At 29.4% G+C, this 27983-nt stretch overlaps 1 protein-coding gene across 2 annotated transcripts; it reads left to right on the top strand.

The window, feature by feature from the left end:
- The first annotated feature begins 410 nt into the window (after positions 1 to 410).
- Positions 411 to 27468, top strand: LOC142328807 (cyclin-dependent kinase 9-like). Of its 2 annotated transcripts, XM_075372853.1 has the most exons (8): positions 411 to 626; positions 2816 to 2900; positions 7220 to 7336; positions 12506 to 12596; positions 16082 to 16248; positions 23025 to 23143; positions 25287 to 25557; positions 26231 to 27468. In XM_075372853.1, the coding sequence occupies exons 1-8, from the start codon at positions 475 to 477 to the stop codon at positions 26546 to 26548; spliced, it is 1320 nt and encodes a 439-aa protein (XP_075228968.1). In that variant the 5' UTR covers positions 411 to 474; the 3' UTR covers positions 26549 to 27468. The 2 variants fall into 2 exon arrangements, with proteins under 2 accessions (XP_075228968.1, XP_075228967.1); XM_075372852.1 differs by lacking the exon at positions 7220 to 7336 and having other exon boundaries at positions 414 to 626.
- Positions 27469 to 27983: the final 515 nt, after the last annotated feature.

Here is a 27983-nt window from a genome sequence, read left to right as displayed (position 1 = left end):
TAGGTCAGTACAGTGTAGTGGTGAGATAAACGATTCTTTCGATTCGATTCTCAGAAAGGATTAGTAAAAAAGAATTGTTCGTCCGATTCAACGATTGTTTTACTTGCCACCATCAACACAACCAGCAGTAATGGAAACTCTAATGCGAATGCTCTCTTTCTCTTCTTCACCCATGTTTAGCGGAGCATTTTTCTTCAAACTCCTGTTCGACTCAACTGAAGCATACCTACTAAATGTCTTCGATTCTTCTCTTATTCGACTCCTTAAGAAAGATTACTATGAATCGAATCGTAACTGAAAGATTGGTTTCCTATCGCCCATTCAATTCATTGTTGAGAATCGTAAACAGAATCGGTTTCTCCCGCAAATCGATTCCAAATTCTTCCGTTCAGTATAAAGAATTGTATCGAAGGAACGACTCGTTTACTACTAGTTTTCTCATTACTAGTACAGTCAGTGAATACAGTTATCATAATGTTAGGCAGGGGAAATTTAACAGAAACAAATGTTTCTAGTATTATGAACACAAAAGAAAAAGAAAAATATATAGAAGAGTTTGATTTTCCATTTTGCGATGAAGCTTCCAAATATGAAAAAATTGCAAAAATCGGACAAGGAACTTTCGGGTAAGATATTTTTTTGAGGTTATTTGATTTTTTGTTTGGATAAATATTATTTCTATAAAACTAGTTTGTTTACCTTCTACTCATTTGTTTTGCTAGACTTTGTGAGAAGAGTAATATATTCTACACGTTTAAGATTTACTGCTAGATTTTTAAATTTGTATGTTGCAATAACTATTTTTGAAAAGTATTTCCTTAGGTCGTATTTAACATTTTTGAATGAGTTATAAAATGTATCATGAGATGTGCGGTTTAATAATTAAGCTGATTTATTTTAAAGTAAATCGAGTGGTTGAAGTTTAACGAAATTTATAATTTTTGTTAGAAGTTTTATATTTTATGTGGTTTAATTACAGGGTTTAGCCCTTTTTTTAATCATTATTAATGAAGACAATTTTTACGTCTGGTCATGCACCTTTTTAGTACATTGCACTTTTATTTTGTAAATTATAATATGTTTATTAGTACATCCATTAATGGGTAATTGATTTTATTTACTTTTTTCTTCGGGTAACCATGTTTAATTTTAGGAAACTTCAAACTATGCAATAACTATTGCCTGAATGACATAAAAATAACATTCAAAATGACAAAAAAATTTTCATGAAAAATGTAGCTCAGTATGCATTTTATTCATGTGCAAGAAACCATCAGTATTCTAAATGCATGCATAACAACCTGAAATCATAACTTTAGCACAAACTGTAATATAAAGATTATTCAATAATGGAATGCTCACCTTATTAGGTATTCCTTCTGTTTTAGTTTTAGCTTACTTTTAGGGGTTCACCTCTTCTGCTGAAATATTTTTATACACACAAAATGCTGATGTACTATATTAGATGAGAACATAAAAAAAAAAAATGGAGCGAATGCTATGTTGATATTATCATATAAAGCAACAAAACATATATTTTTATTGGTATGTTAGAAGTAAAATGTCATGAATTCCTTGCATTCACATATAAATTATTCAGTGATTTAATTCCTGTGCTAAATTGGGATATAAATTCATTTCCTACCAAATTGAAAATAAACACACTTTTAAGTTATACAAAAATTGTTTTTCATTCATTTATTCAAATGTATATTTACTCCCAAAATATCAGAATGAGTTTAGAAGATAGCAAAATGGGCTGTCGAATCATTCTTTGGTGCCTGTAAATATCATATTTCAGTCATGTAAACTGATATTTAGAAAATCAAAAATGTTAACTTATCTTTGTCTTTATATTTATGAATGTGTAATCTTTGCTAAAAAGAACAATCTATAGAAAAAAATAATGCCATTCAACTTTGCTGAACTGATTTTTATGTAAATCAACAAATAAGAAAGGGCCTTATTCTGTTTCTGTAGCAGTTGTTAATAGATTGGCAAACCATTTAAAAAGGCACCACCAATTTGTTTAAAATACAGTTAATTTTTTTTTTAACATAACAATATTAGCATGGCAATGAATTTTTAAATAACAGCAATTTAAAAATATTTAAATTTCACTTTCTGTTCAATATGTACATAAATATCTCCTCAAATATCTTACTCTTTCTGAATTATTTTTTCATTTTTTATGTTTATTATCTTGATATATATATATATATATATATACCCCTTAATATTGTTTCATTTATTTATATTTTCAACTATTAATATGGACTTAAATAACATTTATTTTTTATGTAATAAATAATGATCTTTGTGATGCTTTTCTGTACAAAGTTTTATGACAGTTTTCCTTGAGCTATCTAGATATTAGGGCAGTTCATTTCTACCCAAGCTAGTGAGTAGTATATCAACTCATTCGTGATGTGGTCTACATACTGTATAGTCATGTAATGATCAGAATGAAAGATTTATTTATTGTAGCACAGTGTAAAGGTTATCTAGTCACATATACAGAATACATTCAATGTATGATGCTGAACAAAATTAAAAAAAGACTCGGGGAAAGTTCAAAAAACTTACCAACACTTTTAAGAAACAAAGTACTAACTGATAAGTACCTAAATCCCTTTCTCTCATTTATTCTTTTTTAAATCCTGTACTTCTAAAGTTGCATTAGGTGTAAATCTTGTTAGAAGATCAATCAGGGTGTAATAATAGTTTCACTTGAAATGTTTTTTTATAAAAACATTTTAAGTTTACAAATACTTATTTGTAAAGTTATTTTATATATTTTTTTGTTATTTTTCAGTGAAGTATTTAAAGCAAGAGAAAAGAAGAATCCAAAAAAAATTGTGGCTATGAAGAAAGTTTTAATGGATAATGAGAAAGAAGGGGTAATTATAAATTAATATCTATTTTTATGGAAAAAATATGTAAAAGAATATTAGTAAGTATAGCAAAACTCATTTATACAACCTTCATTTATATTGTTTAATATTATTTTATTTAGTAATTGTTTACCCTCTTGGCTAAAATTAAATAATAAATTTATACTAGAAGCTATAATTTTGTTTGTTTTGTACATTAATGTTGCAAATAACAGGTTACTTAGCCAAATCATATTACCGGTGTCTTAAGAAGGCAATAACATAACTACATGTAATTGATTTACAAACTAAAGAAAATATAAACCTTCCTATTTCTGCAACAACACTATTCATAATGATTTGGTTATATTTTGTTTTTTTATTAGTATCTACCAATGTACTTTTAATATTTATACTTTTACTCTTGTTGTAAAATGTATGGACCTCATCTTTTCCACCCCACAATCCTGTTATAAGATAGCATAAAGCATTGGTTTTATATCATCCAACATTTTTTTTTTTGCAGTTACATATTTGGTGAGCAACTTAAAGCTGAATCACTACAGAGTAAACACAGTTGTGACATGTAACATTTTATGAATGAAATGAGAGTGAGAAAACATATATAAAATTTTGTGTTTACACAAAACCACATTTTTACAAAAGAATTTTGAAGTGAATGTCCTCTGCAGCAATGGACTTTTGTGCTTGACTTGAGTGATTATATTGAGTCACCTGATGAAAAGTGTTGTCAATGTTTTGGATTTTTGTTTGCCTCTATTAACTGAATGAAGAATTTTTTGAAAATTGTGGGATACACTTTATTGATATCTTTTTATTTTATTTTTCCTGTTTAGCCTCCGGTAATTACCTTTCAGATGATACTTCAGAGGATGAATGAGGATTATATGTATGAGTTAAATGAAGTGTAGTCTTGTACAGTCTCAGTTCGACCATTCCTGAGATGTGTGGTTAATTGAAACCCAACCACCAAAGAACACCGGTATCCACGATCTAGTATTCAGATCCGTGTAAAAATATCTGACTTTACTAGGACTTGAATGCTGGAACTCTATTGATATCTGGTCAAAAAATATTGGTCCCACTAAATAATTATCAGAATACCCCACACCATACATCAATTTTCTATTTTGATATGGAAGCTCAAACATCCCATGATGATTTTTAATCATCCAATACCTGATGTTGTGGGAGTTATGCCTAGATAATGAAACTATGATTCCTTGTCTTTCATAAAATACAGCATCAGGTCTATCTGTCCATCTATAGTTGCAATAATTTAGGTGTTTCGACACATCTGTTATTTTAAGTTATTACACAATAAATTTTCAAATTTATCTTGAAGAATCTTACAGCAAGTTGAGTATTTTTACATCACTTTATTGTGACAATTTTTACATAAATTTTTCAGATTGGCAGAAATACTTCTTTGAATATCAGCTATAGTCCTAACAGAAGGTTGTTTATTTCAATTTCCATGTGAAGCTGACCCCAATGTCAGGAATGCTTCTATAAAGCATTCATTCAGACATTTTTTCATGAATATTCAATACTTTTGTTGAAAGGTTCCTGAACAGATAAGCTTCAACTACACCAATCCTTTCCTTAATGGAATAAGGCATTATAAAAGAACACAACTGCAAAGAATATAATACTGCATTGAAGCGTGAACAATTTACACTTATTACAGAAGACAAGAATAGTAAACTACACAACCAATAATGACACTAATAGCAGCAGTGTTGGTGGCATGGTGCCCATGCTAAAAATAACAATCAAAGAACTGTAGTTTAAGCCAGCTCAGTTTTAAGTTGCTCACCCTGCACAATGTGTTGGGAAGAGCTTATGAATTTATTACCTTCCACCATTCATTATGTAGTTTATAATACATATTAAAAAGAGTAGGCGTTCTTTGATATTTAAGTTATGTTTTTTTGGAAAGTAAAAGTACAGATAAAACAAAAAGGCAAATTTCTAAAGCACTTTGCTTACTGGAATCAATTTAAGAATTTTTCTAAGATGATATGTGAAAGCTGAAAGAAGTGTGTAATATTTGGGCCAATTTTAAACTTCACGGTAGTTTTATGTTGGTCCCACAATTATTTTTGGTATAAAATTACAACCATCACTAGACTACTTATATGTAATTAGTTGTTTGGAAAAATGGCAAGATATTGTTTTCTCCAATCATTTTTCCAGCTATTTACCAGGTCTGGGTATGTGTTTGTGTATAGGCAAATGCAATTACTGATACCAGCTTGCCAGGCCCGATGTAGCTGCTATATAAATGTAAATGTACTGGTAAATATGTAGTTTGGAACAGACTCATATCAACCACTCCTGTGGCTTGTTATTAGTTGAAACCCGATACCAAAAAGCACCAGTAAATTATTAAAATAAATTACAATTGAGTTGTTTTATTTTTGATATATATTCTAGATGGGTTAGTTTAATTACTATAATTAGTAATAGTCTTGACAAAGTATCTGAATGAGCTGTTTATGTCATTTAATTGGCTTACAGATAAACCTCAACTACTTTGTTTGGTTTTCATTCATTAAATATGTAATTTTATACTTCTCTGCCATAACTTTCTTCTGAGAAAAGCTGAAGTATCTCTCACGTGATATTTTAATTTGAAATTAAAATGAGAACTGTTGAAGTAGATAAAGTTTATTCTGGCACCATTATTTAAAACATTACTGTATATTGTTATGCTCTAAGTTAATTTAAATGGAATCTGCAATTTTAAAAATATATTTATTTTTATTTTCACCAAGATTTGTTTTATAATCTAGAATTAAAACTTAGGACAACTCTCTTAATGTCATCCCACATGTTGTTAATGTTTGATTTTATTTAAGCTTGTATTAAAAAACAATTTTTTTTTTTAAATTTATAGTATAATAATTTGCCATAAATGATTATTACTATTTTGGAATTGTGCGCATCCCTTTTTATTCATCCTTCTTTCAGTTTTATACCAGTAAAAATGTTTAATTATGTCACATTTTATTTTTCAAGATTGGAAATGACTTGAGTGACCTAACATTTTATTTTATTTTCTTTATGATATATAAGTGACTTGTTAAAATGATGAGGTACTTATTTAGATAATGATTAGTTTATTGGTTTTAAATTGATTTACTAACCCTGTTTTTACTTTTGATATATTAGAGGAACCTTTTTTTTTAATAAAAATTGTTCAATTATAACAATTACTGTTTTGATTTAGTTTAGTTTCCTTATGTACTGTTTGTGTTTAATTAGCACTTTACTGCAAAAGATGCCTAACAAGAAATGTTTTTTTTTCATTGCTATTTTTTTTACTTTCATATGTACTCAATTGCAGAATTGGTAATCTTTCTTTCTTATAATAAACCAAACTATCAAATGTCCCTTTATATCTAAAAAAATATTGCTTCTTTTATTTCATCATGGTCAAACTGTATTCTTCTGGAATGTTATTTTAACTTTCCAATTAGTTGAAAGTCAGATGGCAAGGTAGGGGTTGAGTGGTAAATAAGTCATGGTAAAATTGAGGAAGAGATGTGTAGGACATTCATTTAAATTTTATTTTGTATAGTGATTTCATGTGACAGTTTGCCTGGAAAGTACTTAGCAAAAATTTCTGAAATTTTCGTTATTACAATAGCATTGATAATTTCTTCCTTATAATGATAGTATTACTATCAATATGCTTAAGTATCAGAATACTTTCTACTGATTATGCTATCATTATAAGGAACATGTGGCTATTGTTTTGCATCATTTCTTATAATGATAGTCATTTTTCATGTAAAAGTTAATAAGGCTACGGCCACACAAGCGTTTTTTCAAACCAAAATGCAACATGAAAACAAATTCAAAACATAGACAGGCTTAATTTACTAAGCATTTGGCACCATTGGTATTAATTCAATATTATAAATTAAAGTTACATTTTTAAACCAACAATTTGAAAGGTTTATATCAAGAGTACTTTCAGGGCCATTGCTCCATCATCAGGGATTTCCCAAAAGATGTTAATTCAAATTCAAATGTTCAAAACATAAATTTAAATTGTATGTCAATAAGACCATAATATCATTTTCATAACCATTCAACTATTATCTGTAATATAATATTGTTATATGTAATAGTCGCAAATATCTTACGAATATGACGTTACAATCTTATTGATGTACAATTTAATTTTATTTCTTGAACATTGAATTTGAATTAACATCGTTTGGGAAATCCCTGACAACAGAGTAACAGTCCCAAAAGTACTTGGATATATACTTTTAAAATCGTTGGTAAGTGGAACTTTAATTTGTACACAGACAGACTGCTGTAGCATAGGCGTGGTGCAGCTTGGTTTCCTGCTGGTGTGGGGTTTGACTGTTGGGTTCTCAAGGTCGCCCACTGGCAATTGCATCCAGACCTACTTTTCAAGCTCAGTAAGTGACCACATGCACATGAAAACACTCTGCTGCAGATCACTGTTTCTGTTGCTATATTCATGTATTATTTTCTTCAATTTTTTACATTTAAAATAATTATATTGTGGAATACTACTTGGATAGTTAGCTTATAATTCTTGAAATTGAAACATATCCACATCTTTATAATACAAGGTATAATGATTTCAAAAACCATGAACTGAAAAGAGATGCTTGGATGGCTGTGACTAAGAAAAATTGTTGGTGAAAAATTGGAACAGATTGGTAAAAACACAAAATCTAATGTTGTAAGTAGTAATTCAAATTAAATTTTATTTTTAAATTACAATTTATAACCTAAATTTTAAGTAGGTGATAGTTACAGCCTATAAGAGGGTATTATAGAAAACTTATTAGTACACAATTTAAAGAATTTGATACAAAATTATTGCTTTACTAGTTAGTAGCATGTACTGTGTACTTGCACTAATAAAGTTCCTATGCTGCAATATTACAAGAACGATTTTTCCAGGGCACTGAACCTGCAGGAGAACAGAAGTAACTTTTGGTAACTCTGGTCTCAACTCCAATTTTGTTTCCTCATGTTTCAGTTGCAGGAATACTTTCTAGTGGGCATGACAAGGTAACAATGTTGGTGTGTTATGAAATTGTGAAGCATACATCATGCTTGCATAATGATGTTGGTCATATCAATACTAACATCAATTGGCGATAAAGAATGCATCATTTATTTGCTAATATGCCAAATCCATTTTCAACGCAACGTTGTGCTCTGGACAGCCTATAGTTTTAAACTCTTTGCTGCCAAGTTAATCCTCTTGCAGGATACGGTCTCATTTTCACACATAGCAAAAGCTTCTACAGCTACAAAAATGTAGGGCATTGGTTGTCCAGGTGGATCATTAGGCAGAGGTACAGGTTGTTTTTTGGTAAATTATTTTACTTAGCTCAGTTTTTTTCAATATATTTGAGTTTCCTTCGTGACCAAAAGATCAATATATTGGAAATAAAATCAACTACAGTCGTTAACGCAATAGAAAAAAACTTCTTGTAGTTAAAATATTTACTACCAGAACTCCACAGTTTTGTAATTCTTATATGTTTGCCATCAATTGTCACCCAAGCAATGAGGAAAATTTGCCCTTTTTTCATATTGATCACTGATTGCCCTCCACTCTTCCACAGTTAGTTGTCTCACGTACTCTTCCTTCATCACTTCTAAAACTGATTGTAAATGTTTTGTCTCCTCATTTTGTACAGAACAAATATAATGTTCAATTAGTATTCTAAAAAGAAATGCTTCTTTCTTAAGTTTTTGGATGTATTTTAATTCTTTGTTGGTTATTTGAATGTGTTTTTATAATCAGGACTGTGGGAAACATGAATACTGATCATGAAATGATGAATGAGTAAGTGAAACACCACCAATGAGAACCGAAGAACCAGTTATTGTTGCTTACCCGTGTTTACACATGCCACACAAGCGAAAGTCAGATCCATTTGAAAGAGAAATTCTCAGTGTCCTGCAGGCAAATTTAGAACAACAGCCCACAAAAGTAATGCAGGACCTAGTTGAAATGTTCTGATGTCATAGTTGCCACATATAAAAAAGATGAAACAAAGTGACAAGCTTCAGTTTCAAATTCAATTTATGCAACTTATCCAGACGTACAGTTATCTGAATCATAATTCGTGCCAGAGCACTTCCATATCAACTCCATCCCCTGTTAACAGCCCCTTGTCATTGTCATCGGTCACATCGAGGGCACCATCAACAGCAGTTAGACGGTTGTATGAAGAAGATGAGGATCCAGTGTTGCCCTTTCTTAATATTTAAAATTAACTGATAATTGTAATTTTATAAAAAATAAACTGCATTGTAAAAATATATGTTTTAAAGAATTAATACTAACCTTAATGTTACTGCTAGCTTTTCTTCTTTACTTATACAATTCCGCATTACAGTATCACTTTTTCTAATTTCATCCAACCTTAGATAATGTTTTAAATAAAAATATGGATATTTTATAATGCTCAAAAAAACTTGACTGGGTATCCTTTCAGCTTAATGTGTAGAAATATAAATTTTCTGTGTAGAAAAGTCTGTGGAGAGCACAAACAAACAACAGCTCGCATTAAAAAAACATGCATATGTGGCGAACTGTGTATGGATTTTCAAGCTGCGTGAAAAGAAGCTGTGCTTTCATGCTGTTGTTTATTGCTGTTATGTTTTTCATGCTGTTATGGCCTAAGTGTCATTCTTAGGCCACAGCCTAAACATTGCTGCTTTATTTTTTACGAGTCCTTGAAACATATGGTATATCATATACACCGATGTTCACAGACTGCTGACCATTCTGTACCATTGTTGGATATTCTTGATGTTCATGGCATATCTTTGCATTTATGATTCATGGATCTTTTGAAGTTTATTTTGATATTCTCCGTTATGTATCACCATTTTTGTAAGGTGACAGTGAGGTGCAGTTAACTAAATCCTTAATGTCATTTGTAGTAATTGTAATTAATTTATTATTAATTTTACTTAAATAATAAAAATTACCTTCATAATGGAGGCCAATAGGCAGCTATATCTTAAAGTATTTGGTTGAAAAGAACATGACTGTTATTGTGATGTTGCCACATGAATTCCGCCAAATAGCTGTCCAACAGTGCTCTGTTTGTCCCAAATTCTACCTTATTTCTGTGCTTTGCAAGTCCATGTGCTTTCAATCATCTGTATATGTTGTGCTGTATGTGGGTCTACAAAATTACTAGGGAGATTCAATAATTTACAATTCAAATTGATGTAGAGAAAAAACTATTTATTCAATGACGATGAGAGTTGCATTACTTTTTAACGTAGTCTCCAGCAAAATTTTGACACTGCCCCACTGTTCCGTGAGCTTTCTGATTCCCGCTGTTTAAACCACTCATGTTTCACTTTTTTTACTACTTTGTTGTCGTCAAACTTCTTGCCGCATAAAAATCTTTGAGTGGGCCGAACAAATGAAAATTGGACGTGGGTGAGGTCTGGGTTGTAAGGAGGATGTGAAAACACCTCCCAACCCAACTTCTTGAACATTTCTTCTGTTCTGTAAGTGATGTGGGGAAGCACATTGTTATGCTCTCTCTTTTCCTGTTTAACCTCCGGTAACTACCGTTTAGATAATTCTTCAGAGATGATATGTATGAGTGTAAATGAAGTGTAGTCTTGTACATTCTCAGTTCGACCATTCCTGAGATGTGTGGTTAATTGAAACCCAACCACCAAAGAACACCGGTATCCACATTGTTATGCTAGAGAATTACAACTTTTGAGAGAGCCCTATGATGTTTTTGCCTTATTGCAGGTCTCACTTTCTGTGGGAGCATGTTAGAATATAATTACTGTTCACGATACATTGTTCTTCTAAATAGTCACTAGAAGTTGGGCCTTGTGAGTCCCAGAAGACCATCAGCATCACTTTACCGACTGAGTTTTGAATTTTTTCTTTGAGTTCAAAAAAAATGTGAATCTGGGTGTTTTTATAGGCTTGAGTCAACTATGTTGGAATCCATCTCGAACATGTTTTGTGATTATTCAGCATATCATGAATAATTGAATGCAACCAGTTGGTTGGTTCTAACACTAATGATACACAAACTAGCAATTTGGGAAATATTAACTCGGCTATCTTTGCGAATAAATTCATTTATGCGATTTTGCAGCATGTTAGTCGAAACTTCAACTGGTCTTCCAGATTGATGGAGTATAGTCACATTTGTTCATCCCAAATTAATCTGCTCCACCCACTTATACATGTTACTGCAGTTTAAACACTTTTCACCATACTGTTTCAACATTCTTGAATAAATTTCTGCCGGTTTCACTCCTTGTGATAGCAAAAATCGTATCACTGAATGTTGCTGTTCTGGCATACACGTTTCAAACCAAACAGTCATGACATTCTGCAGTCAATAAAAGAGATTATGTTATGATTAATTTTGATTGCACAGCTGATTAAATGTGTTCCCAAGGTTGCCAACTTCACCCTCAAAAAATGTCATGTTGAAATTTGATGTTTAATTTCATGTTGTTGAATGAACCGTCTCTACATAAGTTTATCTTGTTACATATCTCATATATATGTGGTTTACATTTTTATAATAAAATTTCAAATGCCTCTATAAAACCATGCCATTCATCTGAAATTATGGTTGTACCTGGTCATATTCTTTGTGTTATTACTGAAATTAAACTTTCGGCATTCTGTTTTCCATTTTAACCATAAAATACTTTTTAGTATCTCTACAGTATCTCCAAAGATCCATTTTAGAACAAGCCCAACTTGGTCAATCCTAGTATTGTGATTTATTTCTAGTTTCTCCACGGAGAATCATTTAGTTGACAATCCCTTACCCCAACAATAAATAAGACAATTTCACGGAAAGATAGTTTAGAACTGTTAAAAATGTATTGCTTCTTAGTTGTTTATATTGTCTGCAGTCTTTTTTTTTTAACAATTGCACCAATTTTTTTACCCCTGTTCTTGAAATCATATCATGACTGTGATTACACCCTCTCTGATTACGTAAAATACACGTTCCTGAAGAAAATGTATCACAACATCTCCCATCTTGAACCCATTCGTTGAAATTCATAAGTACAAGAGTACAAAATATACAATACTAAAAATTAGAAGTGGGTGTACATATGCACAGTCTGGAAGTAAAATATAACCAAAATTTTATTACAATGTGAAACTCTAACAAGAAATGATGTCATAGCTGATATATGACTGATTGATTCATTGTTGATTGCTATGACTGTTAAAACGATGATACAAAGAAGATCCATTTATTTTTTTATCCATAAAATAAGTAACAGATACATCTCCTCATGGATGTAAACCAACAAAGGTGTGTTCATTTTAACATGTTACTTTGCATTGAAAACTGTAAGAAGTCGGCAAAACGTTAATTGGCAAAGGAGGAATCATATTTTCCTACATTTGGCCAAGAAAGCATGAGCAATATTTATGACAGCAGATTTCAAATATACATTATTTTTTAAAAATTTGTCATACTTTTACATGTGTTATTATATCTTTTTTATATTATTATTACAGTTTTATTTGTTATATATCTTTCTGGATATTAATAATATCTCTGTTTTATTCTCAGTTTCCTATTACTGCATTGAGAGAGATACGTATTCTTCAATTATTGAAACAGGAAAATGTTGTAAATTTAATAGAAATATGTAGGACTAAAGGTATGTTATTTTGGAATATTGATTTTTGTAGTGTGTATTTTAAGGTTTTGCCGTAACAAATTTTTGGCTGTGTAATAGACATTTAGGGATATTAGGTGTCATAACCAAATTGATTGTAGTCAACCTGACAGGAGGTACAAGTCAGTCTGAAACATGCTTAGCTAGTTTAACAAGTATTCAACGTTGTCCTATATTACTAATAAAGGGAAAAAGTGAAGTAGTTTACAAATTCTTTTTTCTTGAGCTAAACATGATATCACACATTAGCATGTCAAGTCCAAAAAAATGCAAATATTTAGAGACCGGCAGTAGACTGAACAAATATTTACTAAAAGAAAAACAATTCATCTCTTGTACATATGTAATTTATACAGACAAAATATTGGAAGTAAAATTTGCTAAAAGCAAATTAATAGACCATTCTGTCAAGAAAAAAAATATATATGTATACATATATACTTTTTTTTATGTAAGAAAATATATATATATATATATATATATATATATATTATATTTTCTCTATTTAATAGAGCAAATTTATGTGATAAAAGAATAATAAAATACAAAAATTAAACTTCATTTGAAAGCAATGTGCCAAAGTAAGTCGTTGGCCATTAAGGATATTTTATTTAATTTGAAATAATTACAGCAAGATAGTCACTGTGAGGATGTTGTCATTTGCAGTTGGGACAAACCAGGTCAGAGGTTGGATATCTGATAATCCTCTAAATTCGTACGTCCCTTATATAACTATCAATTTGTTTGTCTTGTTGACGGCAGATATTAATATTTTGTTACATGTAGTACTTCGTAATAGTCTAATGCTTTTTTGTCAGATAGTTATTTATTGAATATGTATAAAAAAAATTTGTTAAGAGGACTCTCATGATTGAATGTATATGTTTGATTTTTTATGAAAATTAAACATAAAAAAAAATATATATATATATTTATAATAAACTGAAAAATTAAAATTAAAAAAAAATAATGGAAAATGTTGAAAATAATATACAAAAGATTCTTTTTTTTTAAAAAAATACCTTTTATATTTTATTCACGTAGTAATTATTTTTTTTACAATAAATGGTGACATCATTTCCCTGGAAATAAGGCGTTTCATTTTTTCATGTATGGAAAGAAAGTTAAAAATAGCTGTCAGCTTTTTATCATTGTGTTAAAATATATATAAAATCGATTCTGAAGTCCTCACAGATCTCCAATTTGACATGTTTTTGATTTTGGTCACAACCTCAGAATCCATTGAGCACTAATTTTTCTAAAGCCAAAATGATCAGTGGTAATGGATTGAGCATTCCCATAGCAGATACCCAATTCTGATGCGATGTCTTCTTATTGAAGGTGATTGCTTGGTTTGTTTTTACACTTTCTCACCTGGCCTTAGATTGTCTGGCCACATATACAATTGGTTCTACGACAATATACTGCTTCCAAAATGTACCTTTAAACGAGTTAAAATCTCTTTGTGTTTAACATCTTCATTACTTAAAAACTTATGATTATACATTGTGCAACAGACGGCAGAATCTCTTGCTTACTCATCGCTCTACGGACAACAGAACAGAGTGGAGGAGCTAACAAAGCCAGTTCCTCCTCTCAAACATACCGAACATTAACCCCCCTTTTGCCATCCAGCACAACTGCTTGCTGTGTAGAATAGCAAAATTACCATTTAAATTTGATTCACCCTTATACAAATGCATGTGAGGGTATAGATTGATTTAATGTTTGCCAGTGTGCAGCAGCAGCAGTAATGTTTAACATGTATTTATAGTGAGAAAGAATGTACTCTATGTACATTAATGACAATGTTTATGCTATTTGTATTTCATGTGTGTTATTGTTTAATATTAATTGTTGATTATTCAAGTAAATGTTAGTCATTGACATCATTAAAATTTTCATTCCATGTAAGACTCATTTGGAGCATAGTTAGTACTTACATATGCATAAAGTTAACAGTTTTTCTGCAGTAAAGAATACACATTCAGAATATTTTTTCCATTATATTTTTTAAAGCAGATATGATTTTTTGCAAGATTAGCAAATATGAATTTGAGAGATGATTCAACCTTTTAAGTACCCATCATTTTTGCAAAGTATATACATAATTGTAGGTTGAGAAAAATGCTCCATATATCTGTTTTAAATAACAGATTTTCAAGATTTCAATAAAAAATTTTATCTTCTAATTTTACGGACAACATTTTTAAATAAAAATACTTCACTATTAGAGACATTATGCTTCATTACTTCCTGATTTGAGGATCTTTTATTTATTTAATATTTTGTAAATATTTTATTGGTTTTCGTTTTTTATTAAAAAAATTATATCTTCAAAAAAATAAAATATTATGTATTATTTTTTCAGTTATTTTATACTGATCATTTCTTGATAAATATGCTGTTGAAGGAAAATTTCAATTTTAACCTTTTTTTAACAAACATCTTATAAATGTGTATACCTTTTAATCTGTTCTATAATAATGATTTATATTAATTTTTAGTAAGAAAATGCTGTGTGTTTCTCGTAATATAAAGTAATAAATTATTTTATTATTATAAAAAAGATTATTAATTAGATTCAAATTATTAATTTAACCCTTTCACTGATTAATTTGGCTAAGGATAAAAATAACATTTACTATTTCTCGTACATGTGCTACCAGCTTCTAATAGCTGTAGCTTGTAAAACATGAGATTGCATAAATGTTTATATATATGAAACATGACATTGCCTAAATGTTAGAAGTTCGCACTTGCATGTTTTTTTTCATTTTTGCTATACTTATAGTGATGTATATTTTTTATATTTTAGGTGTAAGAAAAAATTTTGTGGTTTTAAATATGGTAAATAAATATTTTAGATTGCATTAATCTAATTATTGCTTGTTTATGGATGGAAAATAGATGTTATTTTTTGTATTTTTTCATTTGCTTTTTGTATACTAACCTTTCTACTAACAGTCTTATTTCCTTCGTAATTATCCACTAATTTTGAAATATTTGTTCTGTTTAACAAAACAAAAGAAAATTTAATTTTGTTAAAATGAATTAACGTAATATAATTCATTGGAAAACTATCATATTGACAGTTCAATTTTGTTACTTAAGAATTGAACTTTGGGATCAAGTAATTTAAAAATTTCTTTAGGATAAAATACTGAAAAGCAACAAAGATTAAATGTATCATTAGTTAAATACTGTGCCTTTTTTACCAACTATATCCAGCAAGATCTGTTGGAAATTGATAAAACTTCATTGCGATAAAGTCAGAGCTGATCAGATCTAAATATCTAAATTACATACAGTAGTTCTTCATGGCTAAATAAAATTGTTGCAGTCTGCTCTCAAAATGTAAAAAAAAATTAATTTAGCAATACAATTTAATTTAAAAAAATTATTTGCATAATGTTATTACTAATTATATTAATAATTTAAACATCATGTTTTTCTGTTTGTTACAGCTACTGAATTCAATAAATATCGTTCTACATTTTATCTAATATTTGATTTCTGTGAACATGATTTAGCCGGACTTTTATCAAATGTCAATGTAAAATTTAGTTTAGGGGAAATAAAAAAAGTAATGCAACAGTTATTAAATGGACTGTATTATATACACAGTAATAAGGTGGGTATAGTTTTATTTATTAAACTATAGTTATTTTCAGTTTAAACTGTTTGATTAAATGTTTAAAAACAGTAAAGTAATAATTTGCTGGCTGTAAGTGAATAACACGTAAAAAGCTTTTACTTTACCTTTTAGGGCAGGTTGGCTTCTTCATAATCTTATCTATCCTATTATATTGTTGGTGTACATTTAAGAAGTAGTTTTTTTTTTATTCTACCATTTTTAATTCAGTTAAGATTTTTATTTTTTGCCTTAAAACTTAAAATAAAAAAACCATATATGCCCAAATTGGACATATGAGATGTGTGAGAAAAGTAATGAGATTGATAATACTGAGAGCGATCTGGCAATGCTGTGTCTACTGGTCTGTGCTAGACCGGTTTATTCATACCTTCCACATGCTCAACCTCGCTCAGAGAGACCTTCAACTTCAAAATATGACGAATACGTTGAGTGTGTGAGGGTTCTTGTGAGATCAGACCATCATTTAACAATAAGGATGATGAGTGAACAGTTAAATTTAAACACTGTCACCGTACATCAAATTTTGACAGATGATTTGGACACGCAAAAGGTTTGTGCGAAATTGGTGCCGAAAAACCTCACAATGGAACTGAAGGACAATTGAGGAAACTTGTCTATTGATCTTCTTGAGAGAATTGACAATGACCAAGAATTCTTTAATTGTGTGATCACAGGTGATGAATCCTGGATATTTGAGTACAATCCTGAAACAAAGTGGCAAAGCGAAGAGTGGCACGCTCCATCATCTCCTCGACCCAAAAAATGTTGAATGAGCAAATCAAAGATCAAAACCATGCTGATATGCTTTTTTGACAGTAGGGGTATCGTTCATAAAGAATTTGTTACTCCTGGACAAACTGTTGACCAAGTGTTTTACAAAGGTGTCCTTGAAAGGCTCAGGAAAAGAGTCATTTATGCGAGACCAGACATTGCAGATAAGTGGGTGCTTCGTGGCAATGCCCCATGTCACACGGCCATTTCCATCATGGAATTTTTTGTGACTTTTTCCTTTTCTCAAAATTGAAATTTGTCTTAAAAGGATGTCATTTTGGAATTCTGGAGAACATTTAAAAGACTGTGACCGACCAGTTAAAACCCTACAAGTTAAAGCCTTCCAGTGCTGCTACCAGGAGTAGGAACGACTCCGCCAGTGTATAGCTGCCCAAAGGAACTACTTTGAAGGGGATAATATTGTTAATTGAAAAAAATAAAAACTTTGGTAAGTAAAAAGTCAGTCTCATTACTTTTCTCACATACCTTGTATTACATTACTTTTCCTTCTAAAGGTATAGCGTTATCTAGATGAAAAAGTAAACTTTTATTAAGTAAGTAAACTTACTTTCAATAATCTTATATAAATCGCATTTCAAAAATGTATTCTTTTCATTACTAGCTTATTATAATGAAGGAATAAAATTTGTAAACAAACTTTTTTTATGTATCATATTACAAGATGCCTATTTAATGTAATTTATACTACAGTTTTCTTTATTATTCCTCTACTAGATTGCTTTCTAAAAGTGATAGATATTTTCTAATCATCAAACACAGCATTTGATCAAAATTTGTCTATCAAAAGTTGCTCTTTTGATCCTTACCATCAATGTTGAATTTTTAATTGTATTTTACATTAATTTTAATGTAGTTGTTTTACCCTTTATATCAGAATATAAATCATGTGTAATCAGATACAATATATATATTATTTAATCTGTTTTAATTTTATCCATATTATATCAAATATGTTATTTAATGTGGTTGCCTTAGTGTCTTTTGTGTAATTTGTTGGTTAGAAATTATCCAACTTGCTTTGTATTACTTCTGAGGAGTTAAAACATATGATATATATAACATGATTTTTTTTTTTAATTACAGTATTTACAAGAAATGTGTTTTCTGTTAACATTATTTTGTAACAATTCCCAAGCTTCTTTTTCAGTTTCATTTAAAGTCTGAATCCTTCATTAGCTTATGTATCTGTGGTCCATGAGATATTCCTTTTTTGAGAGATATTCTTACCGATCCTGGGAAACTTGGTCTTCAGATGATATAAGAGATTTTGGCATTACAGTCCATTGCTTTGCAAAATTTTTCATCAAACCAAATTTTATAAGTAACGGTGGAAGATATACATTCCCTAGATTTACAAAAGATTGACAAATAACATCTTTCTGCCCAGATGTGAATGCTTTTTTCATGACCATTCTTTTTTAATGTAGTGGATTTTCGTGTTTGTACTTCCCACTTGCATAAGAAGTACTTTAGTATAACTGTGCAGTAAAATGGTCATCACCTTCAGGAGTCACTATGTACCAAGATTACTTTTTCACACTATACCACCATCGGAAAAGATTCTATATTATCATAGGTACTTTTTTTTCATTTTCATTCTCATTTCATTTTGAAAAAGAACCTTTAAATTCATTTTAGAGAAATCTATTTACAAACAACTTCCATAGGAGTGTGATTCTGTGGTAATAAATCCTATAAAGAATTTATATCATTGCAGTACACTACGAGTATATTACCTTATAAGGAGAACAGGTGCTAAATTCTTGCTACCTAACACAGAAGACATATATTTTAGTGCCATTTTCAATGAGATTATAAGCTTTTTACCTTGAAACCAGTAACTGTGACTGCATTTTAGACAAATAAGAGAAAGAACCAGGTCATTAAGTTCTATTTAGTAATTTTGTGAAGTTCAATGCTCTTACCTTGGAAATTTGGATTGTTTTCCTCTTCATTATATTGTAAACATCATCACAGCCTTCCTCATCAACATTTTCTTCTCAACTCCATGTTTTTGGTGGTCTATAAACAGGTGACTGTGTGGAATAGATCTTACTGAAAATGCAATAAAATTCAGTAGAAAATGCAATAGATATTTTGAATGTACTTGTGATGCCTTTGATTTATATGATATAAAAATAACAGTCTATTGAGTGGTCATTAGGCACTCTCTTTACAATAGGAACAGTAAAAGGTATATGTCATGACTTCCAACATAGGAGTTAGGCTTTTAATTGAAGGAATAATATTTATTTTTTGAGATTTAGAAGTTAATTTACCATACATGTAGCAAAGATTTCTATGATTCATTCAATTACGAGGAATTTTTATATAAATTGCTAACAATTCACAAAAAGCAATGTATATGAACCATAAAAAAAACAATACCTGTCTGTATCAGAAAAAAATATGAATAAATCTAAAGATGAAACTCATGATATCTGCATGAAACACAGGAAAAAAACTGATTTTCTGATATTATTATTCTACAGCAAAAGTAGTGATTATATTTCTAGGCTCACTTGTATCGATCACATAATATATATCACTTATAATGGAATTAATGAAAGCTTTTAATTAACTTTAATTTCGATGGTTCATCTATTACTCCTAGAAGGAATGAATGAACTGTTATTGATGACATTCTCTGGTGTAATACATATTGGTCACGCTGTTCAATTCAAATTATTCCACTCTGATGCATTTTTTAAATATGGTTCATTTACATATATTATCAGATATCCATATTTCATTATTAATACTAACATTGACTTAAACAAATCTTTACAAGTGTTTTGTGTTAATAGAGAAAATAAATCATTTTAATAATTTTAATTTTCTACGAGTGATGATTACAAAAAATAGCAACCTGTGGAACAAATCATTTGAGGTCATATTTGGATTCAGCATCAGAAAATAGATAAGAATAAGCCAAAATTATTTGTGTAATAAAAACTTTGTATATCAGTATTATGTTATGGGTAAAAGACAAATGTGTTTTTAAGCGAGTGACTTTGTTTAACTTACATGGTGGTTAAAACTTAAATGGTTTAAATAAGTCCTTTAACTGCTTTAATGATATTTTGCTTTAATGTTATTCTGGAACATAGGGTGTTCCAGAAGATTCCTGCTAAACTTAGTAGGCATATTCTTCTTCTTAAAAATAATGAACAAATTTCATGTTAATATTGGTCCAGAAACAGTTTGTCAAAAATGTTCCTCTTTTTTATCGCCTCAAATGTAAAATTATATATTACTGCACTTACTTGAAACCAACTTATAAGGCTAGAGTTGTGATTTTTTATGCATCTACATTTTTAAAGTTCCAACATTGTAAACTTAAATAATAAATATTATTTAAGTTAATTAAGTTAAATTAAGTAATAATTTAATTATTACTTAAGTAATAATTCGTCAGAAATACATGTGAAAGACAAAGATTGTTAAGTAATTAAACAAAAATGACTGTAGAAAAATGATTATTTATTCAATGACAGTGAAACCAACACTGCTTTTCAACATAATCCCCTGCCTTCTACATTTAGGTACTTGTCCTATCTTTTTGTCATTTTTCTTAGTCCAAAAATAAAGAATTTTCACCTTGATGTCTGAGCCACCATTCTTGTTGCTGAACTTGGTGCCATGTAAAAACTCCGAAAGGACCAAATAAAAAAAATCTGAGACTAAGATGGATGTTACAACACATCCCAACCAATTTTTAAATGGCTTCCTTGTTTTTTATAGTATGGACACAGGTCTTTTCATGCTGACGAATTACACCTATTGAGAGATAATCAGGACATTTCACCCTTACTGCAGGATTCAGTTTATTTTCTAGTGTGTTACAATGTACTCGCTGTTGATTGTTCTTCCAAATAATCACAGTAAATTGGACCTTCATAGACCCAAAGCATTATCAGCATTACTTTATCAACTGACCTGTAGGTTTTGAATTTTTTCTTGGTGGGTGAACTTGGATGGGATGTTTCCATTTCATCCATACCCGGACATTTGGAACGGGCTAAAAATGATGAATCCATTTTTCATCACAAGTACCTTTTACTAGAAACTGTCACTTAAGTGCTGTGCAAAAGTGAATTTGTGTCGTGTGATTTTGAGTTGACTGTCTCAATACCTCTTAACACATTTTGGTGTAATTCAATTTATGGATAATGGAATGGATAGTGTATACTGACACTACAAATTTTTAGTCATTTACTAAATTTTATGCATTTGTTCTTGCACATAAGATCATTAATGCAATTTTGCAAAGCATCAGTCGATTTTGCTTCCACTGGTATTCTACTATGATGAAAATCGGTGATACTAGATCTGCTGTTTAAATTGCATTTATAATAATTTGTATAGTTAACAGAGTGACTGGTATAAGAATTGAAAATGTGTTTCGGCGATAATTACCATGAGCACTACAAGACATAAATTTGTGTGTTGGAACTTTACTCCAATTGAGAGGCGAGATATCATTGTATGTCTCACTTTTCATGCCGTTTTATGTACAGTTTTGTTATCCAATATGTGTAGTTTCCAATTGTATCATTAGCTTTTTCCTAAAATCAGTTGTAAAACAAAATCTGAAAATTATATAATATACTGATTTTTATAAAACATATTTTAATAAAAATGACAAAACATACAGATCTAAATTATGATACAAAAAAAAAGTAGTATCTGTAGTTGGAAGGTCTAGTACTAAAAAAAAAAATCAAACAAATTAAGATGTTTTGTAATGGTTGCAGAGCCCACACATGTGTTTAGATTTTTTTTGAGAATCATGTAATTAAGACCAAATAAACACTTCAATGTAGGGGACATAAAACAATACTGTAGTTAGTTTTTATAAAATATTTTGTTAGTGTATGTGATTTGTACACCGGTTAGCAGTGTTTCTTTGTAATGTAAATATAAATGTAAATAGTGTAAAAATAATGATTCAAATAAATAGACAGTATTTTTCAAGTTATGTTTTTTCAAAAACAGATCATTCCCGGTGAGTAGTTGAAATAATTTTACATTTTATTTTATAAATTGTACTGTATGATTTTTTTTTTAGTAAATGTTATTTGTTTTGTGACAAAAACTTATGTCTTGGTTTGCCTGTGCAATTTTCAGATGCTGCAAGACATAATTTTTCTCAAATTTTTTTTTGAATATTTGAAATAATTTTGTGAAAATTCAAATTTGATTTCAATATATGGTATAAGTAGGCCAAAATAATATCAAAAACCAAAAAAAAATATTGCAGCATTAGTGGGTCGTAACCTCATTTGACGTATAGCAGTCAACCTGTTGATAAACTACTTATATACTGCTTTAAAATCTGCACGTGAATTCTGGCTAGTTTTATATCTTAATTTAATTAAGGGTTTATCTTTACTTTCCTAAAGTAAGTGCTTACTTATTTTACTTCTTCGTTCTTACGTTTTAATAGTTATTACAATAATTATTTACAGTTACAATGTTATTGGTCATCTTAGGGTTTTGTTATTATTTTCTTTATTTATCAAAGTTATTTTGATAGAAATCTCACTTAAACTGTAGCCTGACCTTTGCCATATGCGATGGATATGAAGCAAGTTATGCTTCAGGTCTCATTTGTTATTTATTTTTTTATTAATAGTTTATTTGCTGTTAGTTATAACAGACAATGCTGTAAAATTGCCTGTCTGATTATTAGAATAAATTTGAAAATTTGAACCGTATTGAAAATCTATTTTTTTTTTAATATAGTTTGAGCTTAATTTGTTTAAATAAAGATTGAAAGACAAAAAAATAAACTGTAAAATTTAAATAAAGTAGATCCTTTGAATGCCTGTGCCAAAAATAAATCATATTTAAATTTTAGTCATTTTTTATTTTACTAATAATCTAAACTCTGCAATTAGCAGATCTATTATATTTTATATACAGCTTTTACTAATTTCTGTGTTAATTTTGTATAGATCTTACACCGAGATATGAAAGCTGCTAATGTTCTTATAACTAAGACTGGTGTTCTTAAGCTGGCTGATTTTGGTTTGGCTAGGGCATTCAGTGCTACAAAAAATGGTCAAGTAAACAGGTAATTATATAGCTAGTTTCTTTTTATAGCTGATGATTAATGTGTTTCTGTTTTTAATGCTGACTTTTAGAGTAACATATATAAGTAAGTATAGCAGTGTACTAATAATTTAATTTTTTGGCATTTCATCTGTTTGTAGGTTTGTGATACAGTTACATCCAAATGTGTTTTTCGATTCTATGAAAATTTTTAGGATTCATGTTCCTTAATATTAGATTAAATAATAAATTTGTGACAATTTTTCATTTTTTTTCAATTTGGTGGTTGCTATTTTTCTTAAACAAGGTGTGATGATGGAAACAAGTTTCCATTGTCAAGCCATCAACATATCTGCCACTCCTGACAACCCATAATCTTCAGTCTCTCTATCAGCAGCTATGTGTTAAGATGGTTTATTTTCAGTGGTTTAATTCAGTGTTTTAGTCTGTCCTTAAGCTTAACATTTGCCTTTTAAAACTAGTCTCCCAAAACGGTTCAGCATCATGCTTTTCTGAACATACTAATTAATTTTTAATGTTCATAGATTAAATAGATTTAGTTATCATTTTTGTGTTTCCTCTTAGGTCATACCTTATTGACAGTACTTTTGCAACATTCATCATTCAGAATTATCTGGTGTCCTAGCAGAAGTGTTTACAATATTGCTAATACAATAAGATTATTTTTGGTACCGGTTAATCTTTTCAAATCATCTATAATTGACTTTTCTGTTTGTACTTTTATTTATTTTTGATTTACAATATTTTAATAAATTCAGTTTCATTGTAAAGCTCAGCTTGTTTATTTCAATACAAATGAGCAGTATCTATTGCTTTCATTACTACTAGTATTCTAAATATGGCTCAGAGTGAGGTTTCAAAAGGTTTTTTTTTCATAAATAATAAAAATCTGATTAAGGGTTTATCTTTGATTTCTTAAAGGAAGTGTTTATTTATTTTACTTTTTAGTGCTTACACTTTTAATAGTTATTACGATAATTACTTGCAGTTATAATATTATTGGTCATCTTCGGGATTTTTTATCAATATTTCCTTTATTTATTAGTTAAATGATGGAAATCTCAAACTGTAGCCTGACCTTTGCCATATGCGATTGATATGAAGCAGGTTGTGTTTCAAGTCTCATCTGTTATTATTTTTTTTATTACTTGAGATTTTTTATTAATAGTTAATAGTTATTAATAATTATATATTCAGTTTCTTAAAGACCTGATATTATAAAAACTATACTTTGGGGGGGGGGGGGGAAAGGAAACTGTAGTTTATGTGTCACAGCAATACTAGCTGTTTGCCTTCAATTGATTTGTTAGTCACCAAGGTCAAATCATGCTTCAGAAATAGCTTTGCGTAACACTCACTCTTTTAACTTGTAATATTTTTTATAGCAGAAAGTATAACTTTGTCCATATAGTTTTATTAATTAAGGTCAATTTCTTAGTAAAAACTAACGGACATTTCTGTGAAATTCATCATTCAGCAAACTAAACTCTATCTACATTCTCTGAAAGTGATTTATGGGTAATGGCAACCTCATTGAAAGTGTATTCATTTATAAATTTTTTCAGTAATATTTCTAGGAGTAATTTCTCAAAAATGTTGCTCTTGAATTTTTTCTCTTTGTGAAGTTTATCTTGTTAGTCTTGCATTGTCATGAAGCAGTGTAATGGATTAATAGTTAAATTAGGCATACAATTTGAAAGCATTATAATAACTCCTTCTTAATGGAATATATCATAGATTATGTTATTTTCTTCCAATTTTTTTTTTTAAAATGGAAATGATTTTATCAATAAATTTTATTGAGAAGGTCTTTGTTACAAATCTAATACTCAAAATTAACAATTCAAAATAAAGTCAATTTAACCAATTGAAATAATAAACTATTGAAAAATTTAACAAAGAAACTGTACTATACTTAAATATTGCAGTTTTTGTGATCAGTGATTACAAAATGAATTTTCTACATTAAGAATCAACCAGTTTGATGTGGTTGGTCAAAGCATTGAAATCTAATAATTTATTGAACTTATAGAAAATTTATTAACAAATGTATTATATGTGTATTTTACAGTTCCTTATGAAGGATTTGTCATTAGTATTTTGTAATATGCTTTATTGTAATTTTTCTTGCATTCTGTTTTCAGATACACAAACAGAGTTGTAACATTGTGGTATAGGCCTCCTGAACTTCTTCTTGGCGATAGAAATTATGGACCTCCAGTTGATCTTTGGGGAGCTGGTTGTATAATGGCTGAGATGTGGACACGAAGTCCAATTATGCAAGGAAATACTGAACAGCAGCAATTGACATTAATATCCCAATTATGCGGTTCTATATCACCTGAAGTTTGGCCTGGTGTCGAGTCTTTAGACTTGTATAATAAAATGGAATTGCCTCGTGGGCAGAAAAGAAAGGTATAAATTAATTATTTTATTCATATTTATCTTATTCAGAATAAATATTGTTGTTTTTAATTCCATGTTTTCTTAGTTAAAATACAAGATCCGCTACCCATTTTAATTACTATGATAGAAAAGATGATAAAAATGTTTGAAAATATAAAATATTTCTGTAGTTGTGAACAGTTTTTCGTTGATCTATTGAAATATCATCATTGTGATAAAGATGGCAAAATAAATCTATGTATTAAAATTTATATACAACATTTCATAAATAACATATTATTGATAATGTGTTGTGTGTTGTAGCCCATTTCATCTGTAATTAAATAAATAGTTATATTTACATTTTTATAGTCATGTTATTGTTTCATTTGGGATATCTGTTAACTTGTTTCTGGCTGCACGGTTCGAGATCGGCCTGAATAACTACTATATTCATCTACTACTATATTCTGCAAGAAATAAAATTCATCTAAAAATAAATAATAAGAGTGTAAAAAAATGCCTCAAGAACTGTATATAAGTTTTATTTATTAACAGATTAGCACAAGTGTAACTTATATAAATGTTTTAGTCATAAGGTAACCAGTATATTTTTGAACTGTGCTATTAAAAACCATTTCAAATTATCTTAATTCTTTAAGTTTTCTGAACAATTAATGATAATGATTTTATTATGTTTCAGGTTAAGGAACGATTAAAACCATACGTTAAAGATCCTTTTGCATGCGATCTACTTGATAAATTGCTTGTTCTTGATCCTGGCAAGAGATCAGATTCTGATTCAGCATTAAATCATGATTTCTTTTGGACCGATCCAATGCCATGTGATTTATCAAAAATGTTAGCTCAGCATACACAAAGTATGTTTGAATATCTTGCACCACCAAGAAGGCCTGGTAATATGAGACCTCATCATCATCAAGGTGCCATACCATCAGCTGCTAATGCAAAACCAACATCATCAATGGTCGATACGGGTTATCAAGATCGTGTATTTTGATTATTCATTAAAATATGTGTTCATATTGGATGTGATGTAAATTGTATGATAATTTTTACATTACTTAAATTTTTTTTTCTGCAGTTTCATTGCTGTAATGTATAAGATTGTAACTACAGAAATGAATTGTGAATGTAATACCATAGGAGGAAAACCATTATGACAATCATAATTGGATGATAAAATGAGTATGCCCAGAGACTAAAAATGTAAAATACCAGTTGTAACATTCAGCCAATTTACACTGATTGTTGAACTGAGAGGATGAAGTAGCATACCATAAACCAGAAGTTAATAATGTTAAATACCAGTTGTGACATTCAGTCAGTTTGCACTGGTTGTTAAACTTTGAAAGATTTGAATAGCATGTCATAAAAATTAACTTTCAAGAAACAAACCCGGGAGGCAAGTTATATCAATGACATATTTATAGTAAAATCTCAATATGTTAATATTGGTGGATTGTAATTGTCAATTAAAACGTTCTGAATTCTAGTACCAGAAGATGAGTTAAAGTATCGTGATTTACATTATTTTTTCTTATGGCTGTGGTGCACGTAAAACAACTGAGTTTGTAAGAGATATTACACATTGAGTGTTAAGTTTACAACTGACTTTCTTCACTGTACAAAATGAAGGTGTCATTTGTGAGGCTAAATGTTTCACCATTTTGACTTTAAATGTTTCATTATTTGGAAGTTGTATAGGATTTTGTTCTTGAGCATGGCAAAGCCATTTTCAGGAGTGTCTTAGAGCCTACAACTGTTTTGGTTATGATACCCATGACAGACCTATTTATTACTGTACATTTAGAAGTTTTAGTTGTTTAGTGTGATTCTTTAGATACAAAAAAAATTGTATTCAATTAATAACTTAAATGTTTAAAATATTTTAAAATACATTTACCTTATATTATTTTACCCGATTCCTTTCTGTTTATTTTTTTTTTTAAGTTTGCTTGTAGTTATGAACTCTAAAAGAACTGTCAAGTGACAATTAGTTTTAAGAATTTTTAGTAAAAACATTTAGTACAGAAATTTATTTGAGAGATGAATTCGGTTAATGGCACATAAATAACTGTTATAATTTGAAGAATATTGTAACATTTTGAATCCTATTCTCCAATATAATTCAGAACACAGTATTTCATTCTATATTAAAATTTAATTTGTATATTTTCATTAGGGTATCGATCATATTTATTCACACTACTCTGCTGTTAAGGATTATTTATTTTTAAATTTCAAAGATGAAAAAAAAATGGTATAACTCTTTTATACGCAGTAATTATTTACTTTCTAAGTTATTAAAAATGATCAAAAAAGTGATAATCCACCTTTTTCAGCAAATTAAATATGTTTCTCTTGATCTTTCAGTCCTTAGACCATCATCAGGAGAATAAAATAATATAAAATAAAGTCAAATGATTAAGCAG

The sequence above is a fragment of the Lycorma delicatula genome, chromosome 8 (assembly GCF_047948215.1).
Source record: "Lycorma delicatula isolate Av1 chromosome 8, ASM4794821v1, whole genome shotgun sequence".
NCBI lineage: Eukaryota > Metazoa > Arthropoda > Insecta > Hemiptera > Fulgoridae > Lycorma > Lycorma delicatula.
Note: the sequence above shows the minus strand (reverse complement) of the source record. Positions and strands in the feature narration are given on the sequence as shown.

Bases quoted from the DNA above. Each gene is read 5' to 3' on its own strand.
- LOC142328807 (XM_075372853.1), top strand. From the start codon at position 475: ATGTTAGGCAGGGGAAATTTAACAGAAACAAATGTTTCTAGTATTATG. The intron at 7,337-12,505 runs GTAAGTGACCAC...TTTTATTCTCAG, and splicing joins AGACCTACTTTTCAAGCTCA to TTTCCTATTACTGCATTGAG. The intron at 12,597-16,081 runs GTATGTTATTTT...TGTTTGTTACAG, and splicing joins AGAAATATGTAGGACTAAAG to CTACTGAATTCAATAAATAT.